The sequence below is a fragment of the Sus scrofa genome, chromosome 1 (assembly GCF_000003025.6).
Source record: "Sus scrofa isolate TJ Tabasco breed Duroc chromosome 1, Sscrofa11.1, whole genome shotgun sequence".
NCBI lineage: Eukaryota > Metazoa > Chordata > Mammalia > Artiodactyla > Suidae > Sus > Sus scrofa.
The window spans coordinates 129,107,122-129,129,017 of NC_010443.5; the positions used below are offsets into that span (position 1 = coordinate 129,107,122).

The 21,896-nt window shown below is 37.9% G+C and overlaps 1 protein-coding gene across 2 annotated transcripts in view; it reads left to right on the forward strand.

Annotated features, from left to right (window-relative positions):
* TMEM87A (transmembrane protein 87A) overlaps positions 1-21,896 on the forward strand; it is a 43,781-nt gene that overhangs the window by 8,734 nt on the left and 13,151 nt on the right. The window contains exons 5-13 of one of the 2 annotated variants that reach the window (XM_005659710.3): positions 2,312-2,365; positions 2,464-2,508; positions 7,380-7,497; positions 12,096-12,157; positions 12,947-13,130; positions 14,375-14,474; positions 17,400-17,493; positions 18,270-18,341; positions 21,111-21,219. In XM_005659710.3, the coding sequence (XP_005659767.1) occupies positions 2,312-2,365; positions 2,464-2,508; positions 7,380-7,497; positions 12,096-12,157; positions 12,947-13,130; positions 14,375-14,474; positions 17,400-17,493; positions 18,270-18,341; positions 21,111-21,219 (838 nt within the window). Of the gene's footprint in view, positions 1-2,311; positions 2,366-2,463; positions 2,509-7,379; positions 7,498-12,095; positions 12,158-12,946; positions 13,131-14,374; positions 14,475-17,399; positions 17,494-18,269; positions 18,342-18,960; positions 19,030-21,110; positions 21,220-21,896 lie in introns of both variants that reach the window. The other variant, XM_001929220.5, reaches the window with a different exon arrangement.

A 21,896-nucleotide genomic window follows, 5' to 3' on the forward strand; every position in this document is an offset into this window, starting at 1 on the left:
TGGCTGTTGTAGTAAAATCATACAATATTTTTTGCCTTCTTTAACAGAGTGTTTTCAAAGTTCATGTATATAGCATGTATCAAAAATACATCCCTTTTTGAGGCTAAATAATATCCCATTGTAAGTAGGTATATACCAGATTTTCTTTATTGAACCTTTAATCAGTTAAAAAAAATTTTTTTTTTTTGCTTTTTAGGGCCATACCTGCAGCATGTGAAAGTTCCCAGGGTAGGGTTTGAATCAGAGCTGCAGCTGCCAGCCTGTGCCACAGGCACAGCAATGTGTACCACAGCTCAACGGCATCACTGGGTTAACCCACTGAGCAAGGCCAGGGATTGAACCCACGTCCTCATGAATACTAGTTGGATTTGTTACTGCTGAGCCGCAACGGGAACTCCTGAAACCCCTGATTTGTAATTCTCTTGTCATCTCACTTCATTAACATGTCCCAGAAAAATCAGCACTTTTAGAATTTACTGAGATAGACCTGAAATCAAAGGGTTGATTTTTATATCTTTTTTTGAATAAAGGGAAAGAGGTGAATAATATATATTTTATTTAATTTATTTATTATTACCATTTTTTTTTTTTTTTTTACTTTTTAGGTCCGTACCTGCAGCATATAGAGGTTTCCAGGCTAGGGGTCTAATCAGAGCTACAGCTGCCGGCCTACGCCACAGCCACAGCAACTTGGGATCTGAGCCACGTCTGCAGCCTACACCACAGTTCACAGCAATGACAGATACTTAACTTGCTGGGCGACGGCAGGGATCGAACCTGTAGCCTCATGGTTCCTAGTCAGATTTGTTTCCACTGCACCATGATGGGAACTCCAATATTATGTATTTTAATGCTTTCATGTATGTAATCCTATAAATGGGGTTTATATGATTACAAGGGACTTATATAAAATTCCCTTTTCTTAGGAGCAGGATCTGACCCCAGAATTTTGATAGAAAAACTTACATATTTATAGGTGTTGAAAAAAATTAACTTTAACTATAGCCTTTGCTTTGTTTTTATTGCATTTAAATACTGCTTCAGAATATTTAGCAGCTTGCCTTGAAGAGGCAAGGATTTTGTGGAAAACTAAGTTTTCTGTATAGTTTCTAGAAGTAAAGTTTATTGATAAGAAAGCTTTAATTTAATAATTATGTAATAAACAGATGAAATAATTGATATTTGAACTACAAGGATTGAGTTCTTATTATAACGTAGATTTTATGGACTTGGAAGAAAAAGAAAATACCTTTAAAATAGTAGAAGAATGGTGGAAAAAGATAGCTAGGCACGATGTGGGGTTGAATAGGGGGTTTTTGGTAGGTTTTCCAAAATTATCTCCCAAGCTAGGAGGATTGGTTGGCCTTTCTTGGATTTGATTGTGGAAAGTGTCCTGTTGTATGCATACTGTTGCCCAGGGCTTAGTACTTTTAGATCTGCTATAATCTTTCCAGGGTTTTGGCATAAATCTGTATTCATAAGGTCTCCTCCCCTCCAGTGTAATGTAATAGAGTTGAAACGCATGCCCTAATTCCTCAGGAGGAATAATGCTTCATCTGCTGATAACTGGTAAGAAAGGTAACTAGTATGGGCATGGGGTGTGTATTGAAAAGAGCAGTGGGCTCCAGAGATTGGAATCTTAGGATCAGATCTCATTTCTTCATCTAGAGCTTTATAGCTTTGAGCCCCATTTTACTACTCTGTAGAAAGAAAGGGAACTATAGGAGTTCCCGTTGTGGTGCAGTGGTTAACGAATCTGACTAGGAACCATTGAGGTTGTGGGTTAGATCCCTGGCCTTGCTCAGTGGGTTAAGGATCCGGCTTTGCCATGAGCTGTGGTGTAGGTTGCAGACGCAGCTCGGATCCCGAGTTGCTGTGGCTCTGGTGTAGGCTGGTGGCTACAGCTCTGATTGGACCCCTAGCCTGGGAATCTCCATATGCCCAGGGAGCGGCCCTAGAAAAAGGCAAAAAGACAAAAAAAAAAAAAAAAAAAAAAGAGGGAACTATAACATCCCTTTAGTCTTTATCCTGAGCATGTTATCTTCTCTCTAGGGTTTTGTCATTCTTAAATATGTATGACCTTATGGAAAAGTCGAGTGGCCAGTTTGATTTGACATTTTTTAGTTCCCAGCAGGGTTTTATTCGCTTGTTTGTGGTTAATTGGAAGGAAGTATTTTATCTGTTAATGCCATGTTATTAGGTTTACTGTTATAATAAATATGTTTTGCTTTAACCATTTCTGTGGATTTTCAGCTGTGCTTTTCTTTTACTATTATACATCGTGAATTTTTGTTTTGTATTTCTTTAATAGAGCTTTTCTGGGGAATTCATACATCGATTGCCTCTCTTAGGAGAAAAACAGGAGGTAATTGTTTTTCTTGTTATTTATTTCTGAGTAAAGTCGAAATTCTGAATTAATTTTCTTTTTTCTTCTTTTTTTTATTTCATTTTTTTTGTTTAAAGTCTAAGGAGAATGGAACAAATCTTACCGTTACTGGAGACAAAACTGTAAGTGTGGTAGGGAATTTAAGGCATTGAACACATTTCAGTTTTTTTAATATTTCTGTATTTTGAATTCTTATGCTGACATTTAAAAAAAGAAACTTAGGAATGGAAGCTCTGCACCAAAATGTTAAATAATAGTTATCTCTGGATGATATTTTGAGTGATTTTTATTTTTTCTTTGTGTTTTTGTATTTTCCATGTTTGCTACAATCAGTCTATATTGTTTTGTAGTTATCGCTTTATAAATATTACTTATAAATAGAAACTTTCAAGAAATAACCTTAAACTCTTATTTAAAATTATCTTATAGAATGTCTTTGGAAGAGTTTGGAAGATTGAAATAAGGTTTAGGACTATAAATATGCTTTAAATTTTCATAAATCATTTTCTGTTTTGGCTGTACTTGCAGTATATGAAAGTCCCGGGCCAGGGGTTGACCTATGCCACGGCTGCAGCAGTGCTGGATCCTTAACCCACTGCGCTGAATGAATGCTTGCTGCTGCAGAGACAATGCTGTATCTTTTACTTGCTGTGCCACAGTGGAACTCCTTTGTAATTCACTTTCTAATTCACAGTAACTAATTCTTCGAAACTTTCTTTGCCAGTTAAAAATGTAGAGGAAGGAGTTCCCATCGTGGCTCAGTGGAAACAAATCTGACTAATATCCATCAGGACATGGGTTCATTCCCTGGCCTCATTTGGTGGGTTAAGGATCAGGTGTTGTCATGAGCTATGGTATAGGTCGTAGACCCAGTTCTGATCTGGTGTTGCTGTGGTTGTGGTGTGGGCTGGTGGCTACAGCTCTGATTTGACCCATAGCCTGGGAATTTACATATGCTGCAGGTACAGCCCTAAAAAGACAAAAAAAAAAAAAAGTACATAGAGGAAAACAAGATAGTTATCAGTGTTAGGTCATACCTTAACAAGACTGGTTGAAGTTTTAAATTTTATAACAACTTTATTAAAACATACATACCTCAGAATTTACTGGGGTTTTTTTTTTGTCTTTTTTTTTTCCCCCCAGGGCTGCTCTCGCATATGGAGATTCCCAGGCTAGGGGTCTAATTGGAGCTGTAGCTGCCGGCCTACACCACAGCCACAGCAACTCGGGATCTGAGCTGTAGGTGTGACGTACACCACAGCTCACAGCAATGCTGAATCCTTAATCCACTGAACAAGGCCAGGGATCGAACCGAAACCTCATGGATCCTAATTGGCTTTGTTAACTGCTAAGCCACAATGACAACTCCAGAATTTACTGTTGTAAAACGTACAATTAAGAAGTTTTTAGTATATTCACAAGTTGTGAAGCCATCAATCACTGTCTAATTCCAGAACATCTTCATCACACCAAAAAGTAATCACCTAGTCATTTGCAGTTACTTCCCATTCCACTGTTCCCCTAGGCAACAACTTATTATCTGTCTATGGATTCGCCTCTTCTATTCATTTTGTACGAATGGAATCATACAGTTTATGGTCTGTGTCTGGCTTTTTTCACAATATAAAACTCTGCTTAAGTTTTACTTCTTTGTTTTATAATGATTTTTATTTTTTCCATTAGAGCTGGTTTACAGTGTTCTGTCAGTTTTCTACTGTACAGCAATGTGACCCAGTTACACATACATGTATACATTTTTTTCCTCATATTATCATGCTCCATAAGTGACTAGATTCAGTTCCCAGTGCTGTACAGAGGATCTCATTGCTTATCCATTCCAAAGGCAATAGTTTGCATCTATTGATTCTAAATTCCCAGTTCATCCCACTCCCTCCCCCTCCCTCTTGGCAACCACAAGTCTGTTCTCCATGTCCATGATTTTCTTTCCTGTAGAAGGGTTCATTTGTGGCATGTATTAAATTCCAGATATGAGTGATACAATATAGTTTTTGTCTTTCTCTTTCTGACTTACTTCACTCAGTATGAGAGTCTCCAGTTCCATACCTATTGCTGCAAATGGCATTATTTTGTTCTTTTTTTATGGCTGAGTAGTATTCCATTGTGTATATATACCACATCTTAATCCATTCATCTGTTGATGGACTTTTAGGTTGTTTCCATGTCTTGGCTATTGTGAATAGTGCTGTAATGGACATGCGGGTGCATGTGTCTTTTTTTAAGGAAAGTTTTGTCTGGATATATGCCCAAGAGTGGGATTGCTGGGTCATATGGTAGTTCTATGTATAGTTTTTAAGGTACCTCCATACTGTTTTCCATAGTGGTTGTAAAAGTTTTACTTTTTTTTTTTTGTCTTTTGTCTTTTTAGGGCTCCACGGCATATGGAGGTTCCCAGGCTAGGGAACCCTAACCGGAGCTGTAGCCACTGGCCTACGCCAAAGCCACAGCACTGTGGGATCTGAGCCGTGTCTTTGACCCACACCACAGCTCACGGCAACGTCAGATCCTCAACCCACTGAGTGAGGCCAGGGATCGAACCTGCAACCTAATGGTTCCTAGTCGGATTTGTCAACCACTGAGCCACAGAGGGAACTCCAAGTTTTACTTCTTGAACAGAGCCTTAAGGTTGGTCAGGGCTGAGCAGTTAGGGCCTTCTCAGGTCTCTCTTGGGCACAGTGCATTGTCCTGCATGTCCTATGGCCTTTTAGATTTCCAGGAATATTTTGGAGCTTTTCAAAACTCTTATGGGCATCTCATTTCCAGTTTTTCCTTTTAAGGTTTTATTCAGCCTCTTAATGGCCTCACCTGGTAATGTCACTTCAGGCAGCTCTGCTCTTTCACAGTTGCTACTGAGTGTTTTTGACAATGCTTTGAGTATAGAGTCCTTCCCACTGAATGAGCTGTGAGTTAGGTCATGTAAAAGATAAGACCTGGCACCAGTAAAGATGCTCAGCATAACCAGTCATTAGAGAATCGCACATCAAAACTGCAACTCCGACTGGTCTAGAATGGCCAGTCTACAAATAACAAATGCTGGAGAAGGTGAGGAGAAGTAGGAACTCTCTTACACTGTTGGTTGGAATGTAAGTTGGCACAGCTACTATGGAGGTTCCTCAAAAGACTCAAAATGAAGTTGCCATATGATCCAGCGATCACTCCTGGGCATATATTTGGACAAAACTGTAATTCAAAAAGAAATGGGCATCCCTGTGTTTATAGCAACACTGCTCACAATAGCCAAGACATGGAAACATCCTAAATGCCTATTGACAGATGAATGGGTAAAGAAAATGTTCCTGTTGTGGCTCAGCAGGTTAAGAACCTGAATAGTATCCATGAGGATGTAGTTCAATCCTTGGCCTCACTCAATGGGTTAAAGGTCCAGTGTTGCTGTGAGCTGTGGTGTAGGTGGCAGACATGGCACAGATCCTTTGTTGCTGTAGCTGTGGCGTAGGCCAGCAGCTGAAGCTCCAATTTGACCCCTAGTCTGGGAAAGCCATAAAAAAGAATGAAAAATGCTATTTGTAGCAACATGGATGGACCTAGAGATTATCATACTATGTGAAGTAAGTCAGAAAGAGAAAGACAAATACCATATGATATCACTTATATGTGGGATATAAAATATGGCACAAATGAACTTATCTGTGAAACAGAAACAGAACAGATTTGTGGGGGTGGGGTGGGGTGTGGATTGGGAGTTTGGGATTAGGTGATACAAACTATTGTGTATAGTGTGGATGGATAACAAGGTCCTACTGTATAGCATGGGGAACTACTTTCAACATCTTGTGATAAACTATATTGGGAAAGAATATGAAAAATATATGTATAACTCAATCTCTTTGCTATACAGCAGAAACACACTGTAAATCAGCCATACTTCAATAAAAGAAAAAATAAAGATAAGCCCTGAAATTGGAACTTTCAGCATCTACCAAAGACCTCTGGTGAATGGGCTTCAGGGGACCTCCAAACTTTTGTTTTCCAGTGGCTGTCAAACTGCTTACCCCCAACCCCACCTCACAGCTGTTACATTTGGGAGAACTTTGTTTTCAGGGAGCTTAGAAAAGGTCTTGGTGAGCAAAACACTACAAACTTGCTTTTCTTATACTGAGATTCTGTTGTTTTTCTTGAGGAAATACTTCCAGGATGGGTTGCAAGTCTTTAATTTCCAGAGTTCCAAAGACGTTGATTTTGAAGGTTTTTGCCTGAGTTTTTGTTGCATTTACAGGTGAATATACTTTCAGAGGTCCTTATTCTGCCATTCTGGAAGTTAACTTACTCTTCATGCCCTAATTATAGTTGTACAGAATTTTAACCTAAAAATACGTTAGGCATGGCAGGCTTCATTAATTTTTTTTTTAAACAATATCCATTGTGTTTTTTCTTATTATCAGAGATTTAGAAAACAAATACGTAAATGAAGGGAAGAAAGTAAACATCTAATACTGCCACACACTGATAGACTATAAACATATTTATCTTCTAGTCTTTTGACTGTATTCAAGTTTATTTTTACTTAAAAATGGGAATCTTGGAGTACTCATTGTGGCTCAGCAGGTTAAGAACTGTTAAGAAGCAGGTTATTGTTTTAATGAGCAAAACTGAAGGACTCAACCATGTTTTCAGGCACGTCTGGAACAAAATTTTCATATCGTGGTTTTTTGTTTTGTTTTGTTTGCATTTTTATGGCTACACCTGCGGCATATGGCGGTTCCCAGGCTAGGGGTCCTATACCACAGCCACAGCCGCAGCAACACTGGATCTTTGCTGCACCTGCGACCTACACCACAGCTCATGGCAACGCCAGATTTTTAACCCACTGAGTGAAGCCAGGGATTGAACCTGCAACATCATGGTTCCTAGTTGGATTCATTATCACTGCACCACGACGGGAACTCCCATATTGTGTTTTTAATCTGTGTTCTTAATTCTCAAGACTGGAAGATTTGATGACTTTTTTCCTCTCTAGGTAATGCATGATCCATTGAAAACTTGGCAAGATGCACCATACATTTTTATTGTACATGTTGGCATTTCATCCTCTAAGGAATCATCAAAAGAAAATTCCCCAAGTAGTCTTTTTACCAGTAAGTACATTTCATTTCTTTTTATTGTTTGTATTTTCTGTTGCGTCACATGGTGGGTAGTGACCCATCAGAATTTAAAGGAGGTGATTTAGAGGAGGGAATAATTAATTACAAATGTTATGACATAGAAAAATTGAGAGAGAAAAATTAACATTTTTCTACAACCATTATGTATGCGATACAGTCTTAGGCATTTCATATATGCTTTCTTATTATGTATTACAGATACTTTATTTCATCTTCTTTCATTTGATCCTCCTTTTAAAATTTTTAATTAGTATCATGTTCTCAGTATTCTAAGCTAAACTTTTTAAAACTTGATTGCCAAGTCAAAACTTGGAAATTTTTAAATTAATTGACTTGGATAATTTTTTAATGTCTCAATTTTTCTTAGTGTGCTTCTTTCCACTCTTGCTAGCCAGTCAGGGAGTCATTACCTCTTACCTAGAATTTTATAGTAAGTTACTAATTGGTCTTATTTTCTGTGGTTTCTTTTTGTTTCTTCTTTCTCCTCCTTAGCTTTCTTTCCTTCTGTTTTCTCAAGTAGATACTGAATAGAAACATTGATAATGGTCATCCTTACCTTATTCCTTACTTTATTGGCAGTATTGTCATACTTCACCATTAAGTATGATGTTTACTATAGATTTTTCAATTTTTTTTTTTTTTCCTGTGGCACGTATAAGTTCCTAGGCCAGGAATTGAACCCATGCCACAGCAGTGACAACACCGGATCCTTAACACATTGAGCCACCAGGAGAGTCCAAAACACTCTTCTTTTTGATTCAGGATGTTTCTTTCTAGTCTTGGTTTACTAAGTGTTTTTTGTTTTTTGTCTTTTTGCTATTTCTTTGGGCCGCTCTTGCGGCATATGGAGGTTCCCAGGCTAGGGGTTGAATTGGAGCTGTAGTCACTGGCCTACGCCAGAGCCACGGCAACTCGGGATCCGAGCCGCGTCTGCAACCTACACCACAGCTCACGGCAACGCCAGATCCTTAACCCACTGAGCAAGGGCAGGAACTGAACCCGCAACCTCATGGTTCCTAGTTGGATTTGTTAACTACTGCGCCACGACGGGAACTCCTTAACTGGTTTTCTAACGTTAAACTGTTCTTGAATTTCCGAGATGCCACTGTTTGGCCTTGACAGACAGACAAACACATGCACACGCATGCATGCACACGTGTGTCTGGGTTCTATGGTCTAGAATTTTTTTGTCTTTGTTCAGAGTAAGATCAGCCTGTGGTTTTCATTTCTTGAATATCTTCTATGGGTTTTGACATTAAGGTTATTCTTATCTCATACAGTGAATTGGAGAATGTCCCCTATTTTTATATTTTGTTTAACAGTTTTTGTAAGGATAGGATTATCCATTCCTTGAATGTTTGCTAGAACTCACTTATGATAGTGTTTTGTCCTGATGATCCTTTTTTTCCCCCAACAAAAATTTTGAACAGTGATTCATTTTTAAAATAGTTTTTCTATTTTTCCTTGAATAAGATTTTATTCCCCTCTGAGAAATTATCTGTTTCATCCAATATTTCTAGTTTGTTGGCATAAAGTTAATAATGCTATTTCTTTACCAAAAAAAAACCCCTTATTTCATTCTTATTACTGCTTTTGTGCCTTCTTTTTCAATTTTTAAACCTTTTTAGAATTCTATTTTACTATATTTTTATCCCCATGAATCAGCTTTTGGTTTTGTTAATTTTCCTGTTTCATTAATTTCTACTTTTATCTTTATTCTTTATTTTATTTGGCTTAATTTTGAACTTCTGCTGTTTTTGGATTCTTGTATTAAATGTTTAATTCCCAATCCAGAGATGGGTCTTATTCTCCATAGTAATATGGGATGTAGCAGATCTAGGAAGACCAGAGGTGATCTGGCAGTTTCTGGACCCAAGGCTTATGTATATCCTCTTGCATCTAGCCCTGTGGCTTTCTAATGAGTAACATTCTCAAGTAGCAGTTGCCAGCATTTACTTTGAACCTTTTTTTGAAAAGAATGGAGGAGAAACCTTGCTGTACTCCACTTTAGACTCTTCATGCATCAAATCTGGCCCTGGTCCCCCTTTATCTTACAAACCTACTAGTTTCAGTGATCTCACAAGGAGCTGCATGCCCAACTACTATAGCCTTCTTTGGGGCCCAGAGTCCAGCATGACCATAGATTCAGCCTCATGCACTGCTATATTCTGAGTTTTTGTTCAGTTTGATATATAGAGATGTTTATCTTGTTTTCCAGCTTATGTCCTTTGTGTTTCCTCTCTCTTTTTGTTTTATTTATCTGTTTGTAACTAAGAAGATGGTTCTTAAAACTTAACTACACCTTGTGAAAGTCCTAAAATCCTCTCTCTAAAACAGTTTTATCATCTTTTTACCTTCATTAAAATCTTTGATGTCTTCCTGTTGCCTATAAAATATCCAGTTCTACAGCAAGGCTTATAAAACTCTACAAAATTATCACAGTTTACCTTTTATTGCCTTGTGTCAAAATGCTCTTATGTGGTGGTGTGTGCAGTCTCAGACTGTATGTCCTTTAAATAGACCACGCAGAAGTTCCATTTGCGGTGCAACGGAAACCAATCTGACTAGTATCCATCAGGATATGGGTTTGATCCCTGGCCTTGCTCAGTGGGTCAGGGATCCAGCGTTGCCATGAGCTGTGGTGTAGGTTGCAGACTTGGCTTGGTTCTGGCGTGGCTGTGGCGTAGGCCAGCAGCTGTAGCTCAGATCTGACCCCTAGCTTAGGAACTTCCATATGCTGTGGGTGTGGCCCTAAAAAGCAAAATAAATAAATAGATAGATAGATAGATGGATCATGCATTTTCACACCTGTCTTTGTTCATGTAATATCCTCTATCCAGATGGCTATTTACTTGTGTCTCATGGAAAATACACACATCCTTCTGGATCTGGCTCAGGGGACAGTTCTCTGTTGCTTTCCAGCTCCCTCTCCCCTTGTAGATGGTAATCCACTAGATGGCAGAAAACATCTTGTACATCTTTCCATCTCCTATATTTTCCATAGTATGTGTCACATGGTAAGTGCTTTGTAAATGTTATGTTCTATTGTAGTATAATAGAGTAGGAATTAGCCAACTTATTTTTAAAGTATCATATAGTAAATGTTCTATTACAGCTCCCCAACTCTGCCACTGTGGTGTAAATATAGTCATACAGTTGACTATTTGTGAGTGGATGTGACTGTTTTCCAATAAAACTTTTATTTATTTATTTTTTGGTGGCATGTAAGGCATGTGGAAGTTCCTGGGCCAGGCAGGGGTCAAACCATGCCACAGCAGTGACAATGCCAGATCCTTAACCCTCTACGCCACAAGAGAACTCCTTCAATAAAACTTTATTTACAAAAAGTGGATGGCCAGATTTGGCCCATGTGCTATATTTTGTTGACATCTGCAATAGAGTAAACAAAGAATGTGACATATAGTCACTGATTATTTTACTTGCTCTTTTATTAAGAAGTTTCGATTACTAACCAGTTTATGAAGTTTTTGTAATTGGTGTTGTGGAATGCTCCTTTTCTTCATAAAAATATTGGAGATGATTTTCCTTTTTGTCTGGTAAAAATTAGTAGGAAATTTTTGAATAGTTTGTGGAGTTAGCTGTCGCTTCTCAGATAAATGGGTTTATTTATTAATCATATCTAAAATCCATCCAAATAGTTTTATCAGTTACAATTTAAAATAGTCATAGGTTTACTTCAGTAAGACAAATCTGTCTTTCAGATTTTTTTTTTTTTTAACCCCTTTTTAGAGCTGCATCCAGGGCATATGGAGATTCCCAGGCTAGGGGTCAAATCGGAGCTATAGCTGCTGGCCTATGCCATAGCAATGTGGGGTCCGAGCCGTGTCTGCGACCTACACCTCACAGCAACACTGGATCCCTAACCCACTGAGGCCAGAGATCAAACCTGTGTCCTCATGGATACTAGTCAGATTCGTTTCTGCTGAGCCATGATGGGAGCTCCTAGATTCTTGATGTTACTGGCATTTGTTCTGTTTCCTTAAATACTTTGTTGTTATTAATCACCTTTTGAAAATGGTATGTTTCCTATGTTAGGAAAAATGACATAAAATTGAAGTAGGTAAAAAAAGCAATAGAAAAATAGAGGTGAGAAGAAAGAAAAGACAAAAAGGCAGCAGCATGAAGGAATGAAGTCCTGTACTTATCAAAGCACATTAGTAATGTTACTATAAGGAAAAATATGTACGAAGTGTTTGGAATTGAGAAGAGATGGGGAATAGTTCATTTGGGCGGCTCAGCAGACTTTGTGGAGGAAATACACTCAGCTTTGTCTTTAAAGGACGAGAGTATAGGAACAAAGCTTTTCCACCTAAGATACTGACTGGAGCAGTGGCATAGGGAGGCTTGTGCAGGACACAACGTGAACTATGAGAACATTTGTAAAGTACTTCATGGAAGTGCTTTACAAATGTAATATTCACCAGGATTGAAATGATTAGAAGCAAATCACCCAATGGAGTTTTCATTAATTTAATCGAGCTAATATTAGACAATGGTATTTGTTTAATGTTTGCATCCTTTCATTAATTCTGAGGACTGTGTTTTGGCAGTGACTGTTGAAGTGAAAGGTCCCTATGAATACCTCACACTTGAAGACTATCCTCTGATGATTGTAAGTGAACTTTTTTCCTTAACCTGACTATTAAATGAGTTTAACCTTAAAGATTGTCCATGTTTTGTGGCAGTATTAAAGACTTGTTCCTGCATATAGTTCAGAAAATATTGCATGTGGTTCTATGCTTAACTTCTTCCTGGAACGTGATGTTGGGAGTGTCAGTGAACCTCTCTGTGCCTCGTTTTCCCATTGTAAAATGGGGAAGACAATGACTTGTGAAATTTTCGAGTTGGAAACTACCTCAAAGATCATTTCATCTCCCACGTCCTCTGTAGAATCCAAAAATGGGGTACTTCTTAAAACCCTGTAGTTTCTAATCCCACTTAGTATAAGTAAATGACGATACTTCCTTCCTCCTTTTCAGTGTGTCTGTGTCCAAGAATATCCTTAATCTATTTTCAGATTTCTTTTGTTTGTGATTAGTTGTTTTTCTTTTTCAGTTTTCCCACTCTGTTGTTTTTCATTGCTGTCATATATATCCTAACCCTGCCATGCCTTTTTTCCTCTTCAGTGTTGTCTTAATTTAAATTATTTTAAACCGTGAGCTAAAAAACTCTTTTAATATAGTAGAGCAGTCACTCTTGATGACAGGTTCTTAGGTAGTCTCCCTCTGCCCGAGAGGGGATAGTTTTTCTATCTAAATTGAACTTCAAAGAAATAATTTATTTTTAAAATAGAAAGTGTAATGTGTGTGTGTGTATTTGTAATATGTTCAGACTGCATGTTGACCTAAATTGGCTCTTGGCCCTAATCCTTCTTTTTTTCTTTTACCCACTGGGATGACAGTTTTTTATGGTGATGTGTATTGTATATGTCCTGTTTGGTGTACTGTGGCTGGCATGGTCTGCTTGCTACTGGAGAGATCTCCTGAGAATTCAGTTTTGGATCGGTGCTGTCATCTTCTTGGGAATGCTTGAGAAAGCTGTCTTCTATGCAGAATTTCAGAATATCCGATACAAAGGAGAATCTGGTATGTAATCAAAAAATGTTTGCCAATTCATGAGTGATTAGCAGGTGAGACTTTTTCTAAGGTCAGCAGTCATTAAGTTTTACTTTTCAGTTATTTAATTATTAGGATAATTTAAGCAGAATCAGTATGATTGTGACTTTGTTTTTAACCTCTTGACTTGTGGTTTCAATGATTTAAGAGTAATTTTACTGAGGGGGGAAATGAATTAGGAGTTTGGGATTAACATACACACCGCTATCTATAAAATAGATAAACAACAAGGATCTTCTGTATAAAACAGGGAATTACATTCAATGCCTTGTAATAACCTATGATGGAAAAGAATTTGATAAAGAATAGACATAGATATATATTTGTATGTAACTGAATTACTTTGTTGTATACTTGAAACAACACAACATTGTAAATTAACAAAAAGTCAATTTTTTAAAAATAGTTATTGAAAAAAAAGTAATTTTACTGAAATATATTCACGAAAGTTTATAACAGTATTGGCCATTTGGGGACTATTATTATTGAATATCAATTGCTGTTGATTTTTAGGATACTATTATTATATCCATCCAAGAAAGAAAGTACTGTAAATTTAATTGTAAGATGACATTGATTGTAAGACACATCTTAATTTCAAAGATGTTAAAATGTGAGTGGTATGGGGATTTGTATCTATTTGGTAAAATAGAGTAACACCAAAAAAGTAGGAGGGTATTTATGGTGTAGTAAGGTGAGTAGGTAATGATAGAAAGTGTTTTGTACAGAAATATTTTGTGATAGCTTTAGTTCTCTCATTAGACCACTTACTATTAATGAATGGTTGCAAGATATACTAATTAGATTTTCCCCTTCTCTTTGAAATGGCTTGAAAATAGTAGATGTGAAAATGAATTGAAAACTCTGTGTGTTTTGTGCTTTTCTGTGTATAACTACATTTCACAATTTTTTTAAGTGAGAGGAATATTCCTTAGATGCTATAAAATTTTCAAGTTGGGTGAAGTGTTCTGCTAAAGTTTGAGTGAAGTAGTAAGCAGGTAAATTGAGCACACCTGGATTGCTCTCCACGTGAATAAAATCCTAAGTAATACCAGCTTGTGCTTGTAAACATTGCAGAAGAGGTATTGTTTTTAAGTAGGTCTATTATCAATGCTTATTCTGAAGAGTTTTTGGAATCTACATTCTGGTTCTAGAATTAGCCTTTTCCCAAACCTAGATTACATTCTGCACTCTTTCTCCCTTTCTTCTTAAAGTCCAAGGTGCCCTGATCCTTGCAGAGCTGCTTTCGGCTGTTAAACGCTCACTGGCTCGAACCTTGGTCATCATAGTCAGTCTGGGATATGGCATTGTCAAGTAAGTATTAACTTCCTATATAGAAGAGCAAATTAAAATGTTAATTTAATTGAAACAATGTTGCAGGTTCCCAGTGTAGTTCTGAAAGAGTTGATATAAGATGTAGTTCTAGGAGTTCCTGTCGTGGCTCAGTGGTTAACGAATCCGACTAAGAACCATGAGGTTTGTGGGTTCGATCTCTGGCCTTGCTCAGTGGGTTAAGGACCCGGCGTTGCCATGAGCTGTGGTGTAGGTTGCAGATGCGGCTTGGATCCCGAGTTGCAGTGGCCCTGGTGTAGGCTGGCAGCAGCAGCTCCAATTCGACCCCCAGCCTGGCAACCTCCATGTGCCGTGGGAGTGGCCCTAGAAAAGGCAAAAAGACAAAAAAAAAAAAAAAGAGGTAGTTCTAGTTGTTGTCTTGTGGCGCAGTGGGGTTAAGGATCCAGCATTGTCGCTGCTGTGGCTTGGGTTTGGTCCCTGGCCTGGGAACTTCCACATAGGGCATGGAACTTCCACATTGGGTGTGGCCCAAAAGAAAAAAGTAGTTCTGAAGTAAAAAAAGGTATCTGAAAGTTTGTAGATTTATAAAAGTTAGACAAATGTTAGTGTTTCATTTCACTGCTTAAAGTTCAAGCAGCATACGCATGAAAACATGCAGTGCAGCAAATGACAGTGAAACACTGAACTTTTAGAGTAAACTTACTATGACTTTACTCTTCCAAAATATTTTTGCAAATCAGATTTTTTTATGGAAAGAGCGTTCTTGAGTGCCTTCTGTAAGACATTATTTTAGGCCCAAAGGATATATATAGCAAGAGAACAAAAGACTTGGAGTTTATGTTTGTGGAGGGGTGATGCATGGACAAAAATACATGAGTAAAATATCTAATATGTCAGTGATAAGTACTGTGGAGCCGATAAAGCAGGGAAAGGGTATAAAGAGTTCTAGGCAGGAGTTAGAACTTGTAGTTCTAAATAATATTGGTCATGGAAGGCTTCACTTAGTGACATCTAAGCAAAGATCTCCAGTTGATGAAGGAACTGTATGTACACCCAGGGGATGAAATGCTAAGATGTGGTCAGATTCTTATATTTTGAAGGTAGAGCTGATACAATTTACTGGTAGATCAAATGTGTACTAAGAAAGAGAAAAGGAATCAAGGATGATGTCATCTTTCAGTCTAAGCAAGTGGAAGGATGGAATTGTTTACTGAGTCAGGAAGATCTTAGGTAGCATAATATGGGAGTGGAGACAAGATTAGGAGTTCAGTTAGATATCCATGTGGGGAAAGTAGGAGGGAGAGATTAAGGCAGAGGTATAAATTTGGGAGGCATCAGGATGTAGATGTTATTTAAAGCCATGAGACTGCATGTGATCATCAAGGAAGTGAATGTATACAGAGAGATGAAAGGACTGAGCTCTTGAACTATTAGTGAAGTCAGTGAGATGAAATAGAATTAAGGCAGAGGAAATTGAGAAGTGGCCAAGGATAATGGTTTTGGTAATGGAGTAGGACAAAAAGCTTGATTGGGGTGAGTTTAAGAAAGAATTGGAGTTAGTCACGTATAGAGTTATTTTTAAGTGGAATTTTAAGTGGAATTGAAGAATTGGGGGATTTAATATTTTTTAAATTTATTCATTCATGTAAAGGAGTTTTGGAGTTCCCTTGTGGCTCAGTGGTAACGAGCCTGACTAGTATCCATGAGGATGTAGGTTCGATTCCTAGCCCCACTCAGTGGGTCAAGGATCTGGCCTTGCTATGAGCTGTGGTGTAGGTCACAGATGCGGCTTGGATCTAGCATTGCTATAGCTGTGGTCTAGGCCTGCAGCTGCAGCTGCAATTCGACCCGTAGCCTGGGAACTTCCATATGCTGCAGGTTTGGCGCTAAAAAGCAAAATAAATCAGTGAATGAATGAATGAATAAGTGTTGCTTTAGGGTTAGGGGAAGGGGAGTTTTCCTCATTTAAAATTAATCATTTAACATATTTGATGGCCTCTTGTATGCAAGGACCAATTCTGGGTTTCTGAGTTACACCAGTAGGGAGATAAATTCCTGCCCATTTGCAGTTTTTCTAGTGTATAACAAAATAAAAGAACAGATATTGCAAAGGCTTAGGTAGATGTGATTTAAGGCCATGCATGTCTCTAACACACTAATGAATCACCTGGGGATCTTGTTAAAATGTAGATTCTGATTCAGTGGTATTTTGAATATCAGGGATCTGAGATTTTTCTACCTTGAAACAGAAGATACACTTTTCATATTTGTTGGTTTTTTAACTTGATAACATTCAGTTTATCTATTGAGTTTCAATATATTAAAGAATTGTTAAACTTTTTAGATTTGATGAGGATATTGTAGTTGTTTTTTTCAAAATCCGTACTTGTTTAAAAGCATACAGAAATACATATCAATCAAAAGTAAGATGTTGAGGATTTGCTTCAGGATAATATGGGAGGGTGGCAAGTGGAGGAAGTGTGCGTGGGGCAGAATTAGCTATTGGTTGATGACCATTGGGACTGGATGATGGGTTTATAGGGGTCCTTTATGCAGGTGAATGTTTCAAAATTGTCTATAATAAAAAGTTTTAGCAAAAAGTAGAGTTCTTTGGTGGCCTAGTGGTTAAGGATTTGGTGTTGTCACTGCTGTGGCTCACATTTGATCCCTGGCCTGGGAGCTTTGCATGCTGTGGGTGCTAGCAAAAAAAAAAAAAAAAAAAAAGAAATATAGCAAACAAGGACAAAGTCTAAAGTTCTGGTATTCACTGTCTTGATTTAAGACTATATGTTTGTTTGAGTTTTTCTTCCTTAGGTGAATCGAGTATGTCTGGCTTACCTCTGTTAAGTTTTTGGCCTATATTAGGCCAAAATAGAGTTTCTGTTACTTAGCCTGTCTCAGGCTAAGTTGCATTTGCACTCAATTATGTCTTTGCTTCCTCTTTAGGCCTCGCCTTGGTGTTACCCTCCACAAGGTTGTGGTAGCAGGAGCCCTTTATCTTTTGTTCTCCGGCATGGAAGGGGTCCTCAGAGTTACTGGGGTCAGTATTGCTTATCTGAGTTTTTGTAGTCATTTCAGATGTATTGTTTTTGTCTTGAGAAGGTGAATTGGAAATGTGGACTTCTTTATCATTCCTCTAAAGCACCTTTTGGCTCTGGTTTTCAAAATTGATCTCCATTTCATTTTTTTTCTTTTTAATCTATCAGAACTTTTAAATTTAATATGTGACAGGGAATGCTTTCCCACTTGTAGTACTCAGATTACTACTTATTTACTAGTTCCTCGGTGGGGAGCAGCGGTGGAGCAGTGGGCTCCCTTCTTGTGTAAGTGTCAAACATTGTAATCATGCACACAGTGGTTAATCGGATTTTTGTTTTAAAGTGACAGTGCTCTTTGCTTAACCAGCACTTAAATTTCAAAGGCTTTCTTAAAATGGCACATAATTCTTGAGAATTACATAATTATGCCTTTTGCCAGGAAAGGAAACCAAAGCACTGAGATGTAAGTGATGGAGAAATTTATATTAGAGCTGGATTAATGTGAAGAAGTGAACCCCCTTAGGTCATTCTATTTATTTTCCTATTTATTTAAAAATTACTCTCTGTAATAACTTGTTAGATTCAAGGTGGTAAATGCTATATACTTGACTTTTCTCTCAAACTGGGCTCAATAAATTTTGCAACAAATCATCCCTTAGGTGAAATACTTTATGGATACAGATTTGGTTTTCAAACCACACTGTTCTCTGTATGTAATTTCCTTAGACTTTTAGCAACTTTAATCCTCTGCCAATTTCATTTTCTTCTTCTGCTGTAGCATTTTTCTTATCCCTTGGCTTTGATAGTAAACCTGGCCCTCTCAGCAATTGATGCCTGTATTATTTTATGGATATCCTTTCAATAACGCCCTGGCGATTGGGTAATTAGGGTTGTTTAAATAGCATCTTAAATTTGTGAAAGCAGGCAGCACAGTTTGGGGGACAGATAAGGTATTTGCCTTACATCTTATTTTGAGGTGAGCTCTTTTTTGTAAAAATATATTGTAGTACAATATTAGAAATCAGTAATTCTTAGTATATTAATGATGAGGTGATTTTAATTATGCGGAGGGCCTTTTTAAACATAGAGCTAAAATCAAAATAATTAGAAATAGTAGGATGGGATGGGGAGCTTATAGCACCATGTCAGTTTTGGTGTGGTTGCTTCTTAATATGGACCTTAGCATGCTAGGAACTCTGGTGGTTGTCCCTTGTTAGTTAGCAGCATGTTTCATTGTATTGAGATCATAATCAACAATTTGTGTGAAATGTGTACAGCTGTATATTCTACATGATGGTTTGTCAGAAGAGAAGAATGACGAGGGCACCAAATGTTACTCTTTCTTGTTTTCTTTCAGTTCAAATGCAAAAGCACTCCAGATGATTAAAAATGCAGAATCATTTGCCGATTTCTTTTCTGTTCCTTTCTAGACATCTCTTTTTTCACCACCTCTTTTTCTTTGTCTGCAGGCCCAGACTGATCTTGCTTCCTTGGCCTTTATCCCCTTGGCTTTCCTAGACACTGCCCTGTGCTGGTGGATATCCTTCTCATTGGCTTGTTTGATGGCGGTCCGTTTTCTCCCTTTGGAGATGGGTTTTCATTGATCTTTCTGCCAAGGTTTTTTTTTTTTTTTTTTTTTTTTTTTTAACCAGTTTTGTTGATTACCCTTTAGTCTGGATTAGGGTATTTTCAGTCTAACACCCTGGGGCCTCAGGTAAGCATTCCTTTGTTTATTTTTAATTGTTAAAATTGCATCAGAAATTGGTGATTGTGATCTGAGCACAGGATAAAAGCTCCTGGCTTTTCTTTTTTTCAATGAACATTTCACTTTACTTTGGACTTATTTGTGCACCCTACTTAGAATCACTGGCATGCTCTGCTCCTGCCATTTCTTTCACTTTTGGGGGATTATTAAATACTTTGAAAACTATGAAAAGATTTTGGTTCTTAAACTCTGTTTTGGGAACTACTTAAGTTTGTTTGATGCTCTTAAAATTCTGTGTAGGTTTTAGTAGATTTAAACCTTTACAGGGTAAATGTTTTGTATCCTTGTTCAAAACCTGACTTGAGATTGTCTGAAGGCTTCAACTCTTTGAAATAAATATTGATTCATTTACAGGCCAAGTCAACCAACATATAACAGATGAATTTCTATTTAAGTAGTTTTTTTCTCCCACTTCTTAAAATTAAATATTGTTTATTAGGGGCTTGGCCCATAGGAGTAAAGATTTGAGTTTTTGGATTTTTATTTTTTGGGATTTTCTTTTTTAATATGTTTTGATATGGGGGTATTTGATGCACCCCACTTTGAATCACTGGCTGCTCTGCTCCTGCCCTGCTCCTGTGCAATATTATTGTCTCGATAGACTTGTGATGATTGTAAAAGCTGAATGTAAACACAACTACAATTCTGTGAATTTGAGTAGGTTGTCATATATCAAAATCTTTGAAATTGAAGTCTTGGTTCAAATGGCCAAGCTGTTCTAGATCACTTATTTTTCAGATGTGTTTTGTGACCCTCTATAAATTGGGAGGAGTGGAGAGAGGGAGGTGGGACTGGACCCCTAAGTAAGATAAACCAATGATTAGGTAGCAGCTCAGTCTCTGTCAAAGCATGGACCAAGTTCCAAGTCACTCATTTTCGTGTTTGCTCATTCTGGAAGTTGGACATGAGAGTAGATATCCTCTTTGGTAGTCATCAGTTCCCTTCTTGTCTTCTGTGGCAGCTTCTACTTGGGAATAATGTTCTGAAAATGGAGTCGTTGCTTTTAGAGCCTAACTGCCTAGAATCATCAGTGAATTCTAATTGTACTGTCCTTTTATAATTCAGCATTGATTAGGCAACTGATGGCCGTTTTATTCATATGGCACAAGTAGTTTGAATGTAGAACTCTGGAAGGTTGTAGGCATGAGTGTATTTATGACCTGAGCCTCAGTTAGCTGGGACTGTGAGAACAGAGCTGCTTACCTTAAAGGAAGAGGGAAGGTAATGCTAAGTCATATTCCCTTGCCTCTTATTCATTTTCATTTCATTTTCTTCTATTTGTCTGTCTTTATTTCATTTTTGTTTTTTAGAAAAATGCTTCTTTATTTCTCTATTTAACATTTTCCTCTTTTCTTTTTTCTTATTTTCTTTCTTTTTTTGTCTTTTTAGGGCTGCATCCGAGGCATATGGAGTTTCCCAGGCTAGGGGTCGAATCGGAACTGCAGCTGCCGGCTTATACCACAGCCACAGCAACTGGGGATCTGAGCCGAGTCTGCAGCCTACACCACAGCTCATGGCAACGCTGGATCCTTAACCCACTGAGCGAGGCCAAGGATCGAATCTGTGTCCTCATGGATACTAGTCAGATTCCTTTCTGCTGAGCAGCCACGACGGGACTCCCTTATTTTTTTTCTGTTCTCATGTTATCCTGGTTCTGTCATCTTCAGTATCTCATTGAAAATGCAGACTTTCTTATTAACCTTGGGGAGTTTGTGAGATTGAGAATAAGAGAGCTGTAAGGCCTATGGGATCCATAGCTCTGTCATTATGACCCCAGATCCTCCTAGTAACGTGAGGGTTAATTTACTAGCTTTTGTTTTTTCCTGACTGTTGATTTCCTTGACCTTCAAACACATATTTATTAGTCTGACTCAAACAATGAAGCTATTAAAACTTCGGAGGAACATTGTAAAACTCTCTTTATACCGACATTTCACCAACACGCTTATCTTGGCGGTGGCAGGTAAGCTGGGGACTTTCTTCCTCATATTTAAATGTGATCCATGTAGAACAGAGATTTTTAATCTAAGAGGTCATGGGTGGGTTCTCTAAAATTACGTAGAAAAGATTTGTGGATTTCACTTAGGGAAGGGATCTTTAACTTTTGTCATTCTCCAAAGGCATTTGTGGTTCAGAAAAGATTGAGAACCACTTATTTTAAGTATATTAACTGAAAATTAATTGCGTATAATTTCAGCTCTTAGTATATTGCTATCCTGTCTCCATTCTTTTTCTTGAGGCAAGTTAGCTTGAGTGCCATATACCATTTGGATTCCTTTTAGAAGACTTTAATACTTGCTTATTTGGTTTTATTAAATAGCTATAGAATTTTAGGTCAGATTACATTCCCATTATATTTCTTTATTTCTCTGTGTGTGCTTTTTAGGCCCGCACCTGTGGCATATGGAAGTTCCTACAGCTGCCAGCCTACAGCACAGCTACAGCAACGAGGGATCTGAGCTTCATCTGCAGTATACACCAGAGCTCACCGCAATGCTGGATCCCCAACTTAGTGAGCGAGGCCAGGGGTCAAACCTGCATCCTCATGGATAGTACTCAGATTCATTTCCTCTGAGTGACAACGGGAACTCCACCATTATATTCCTTTTACGTATGTCACTAAGCATGCGTAAAATATAG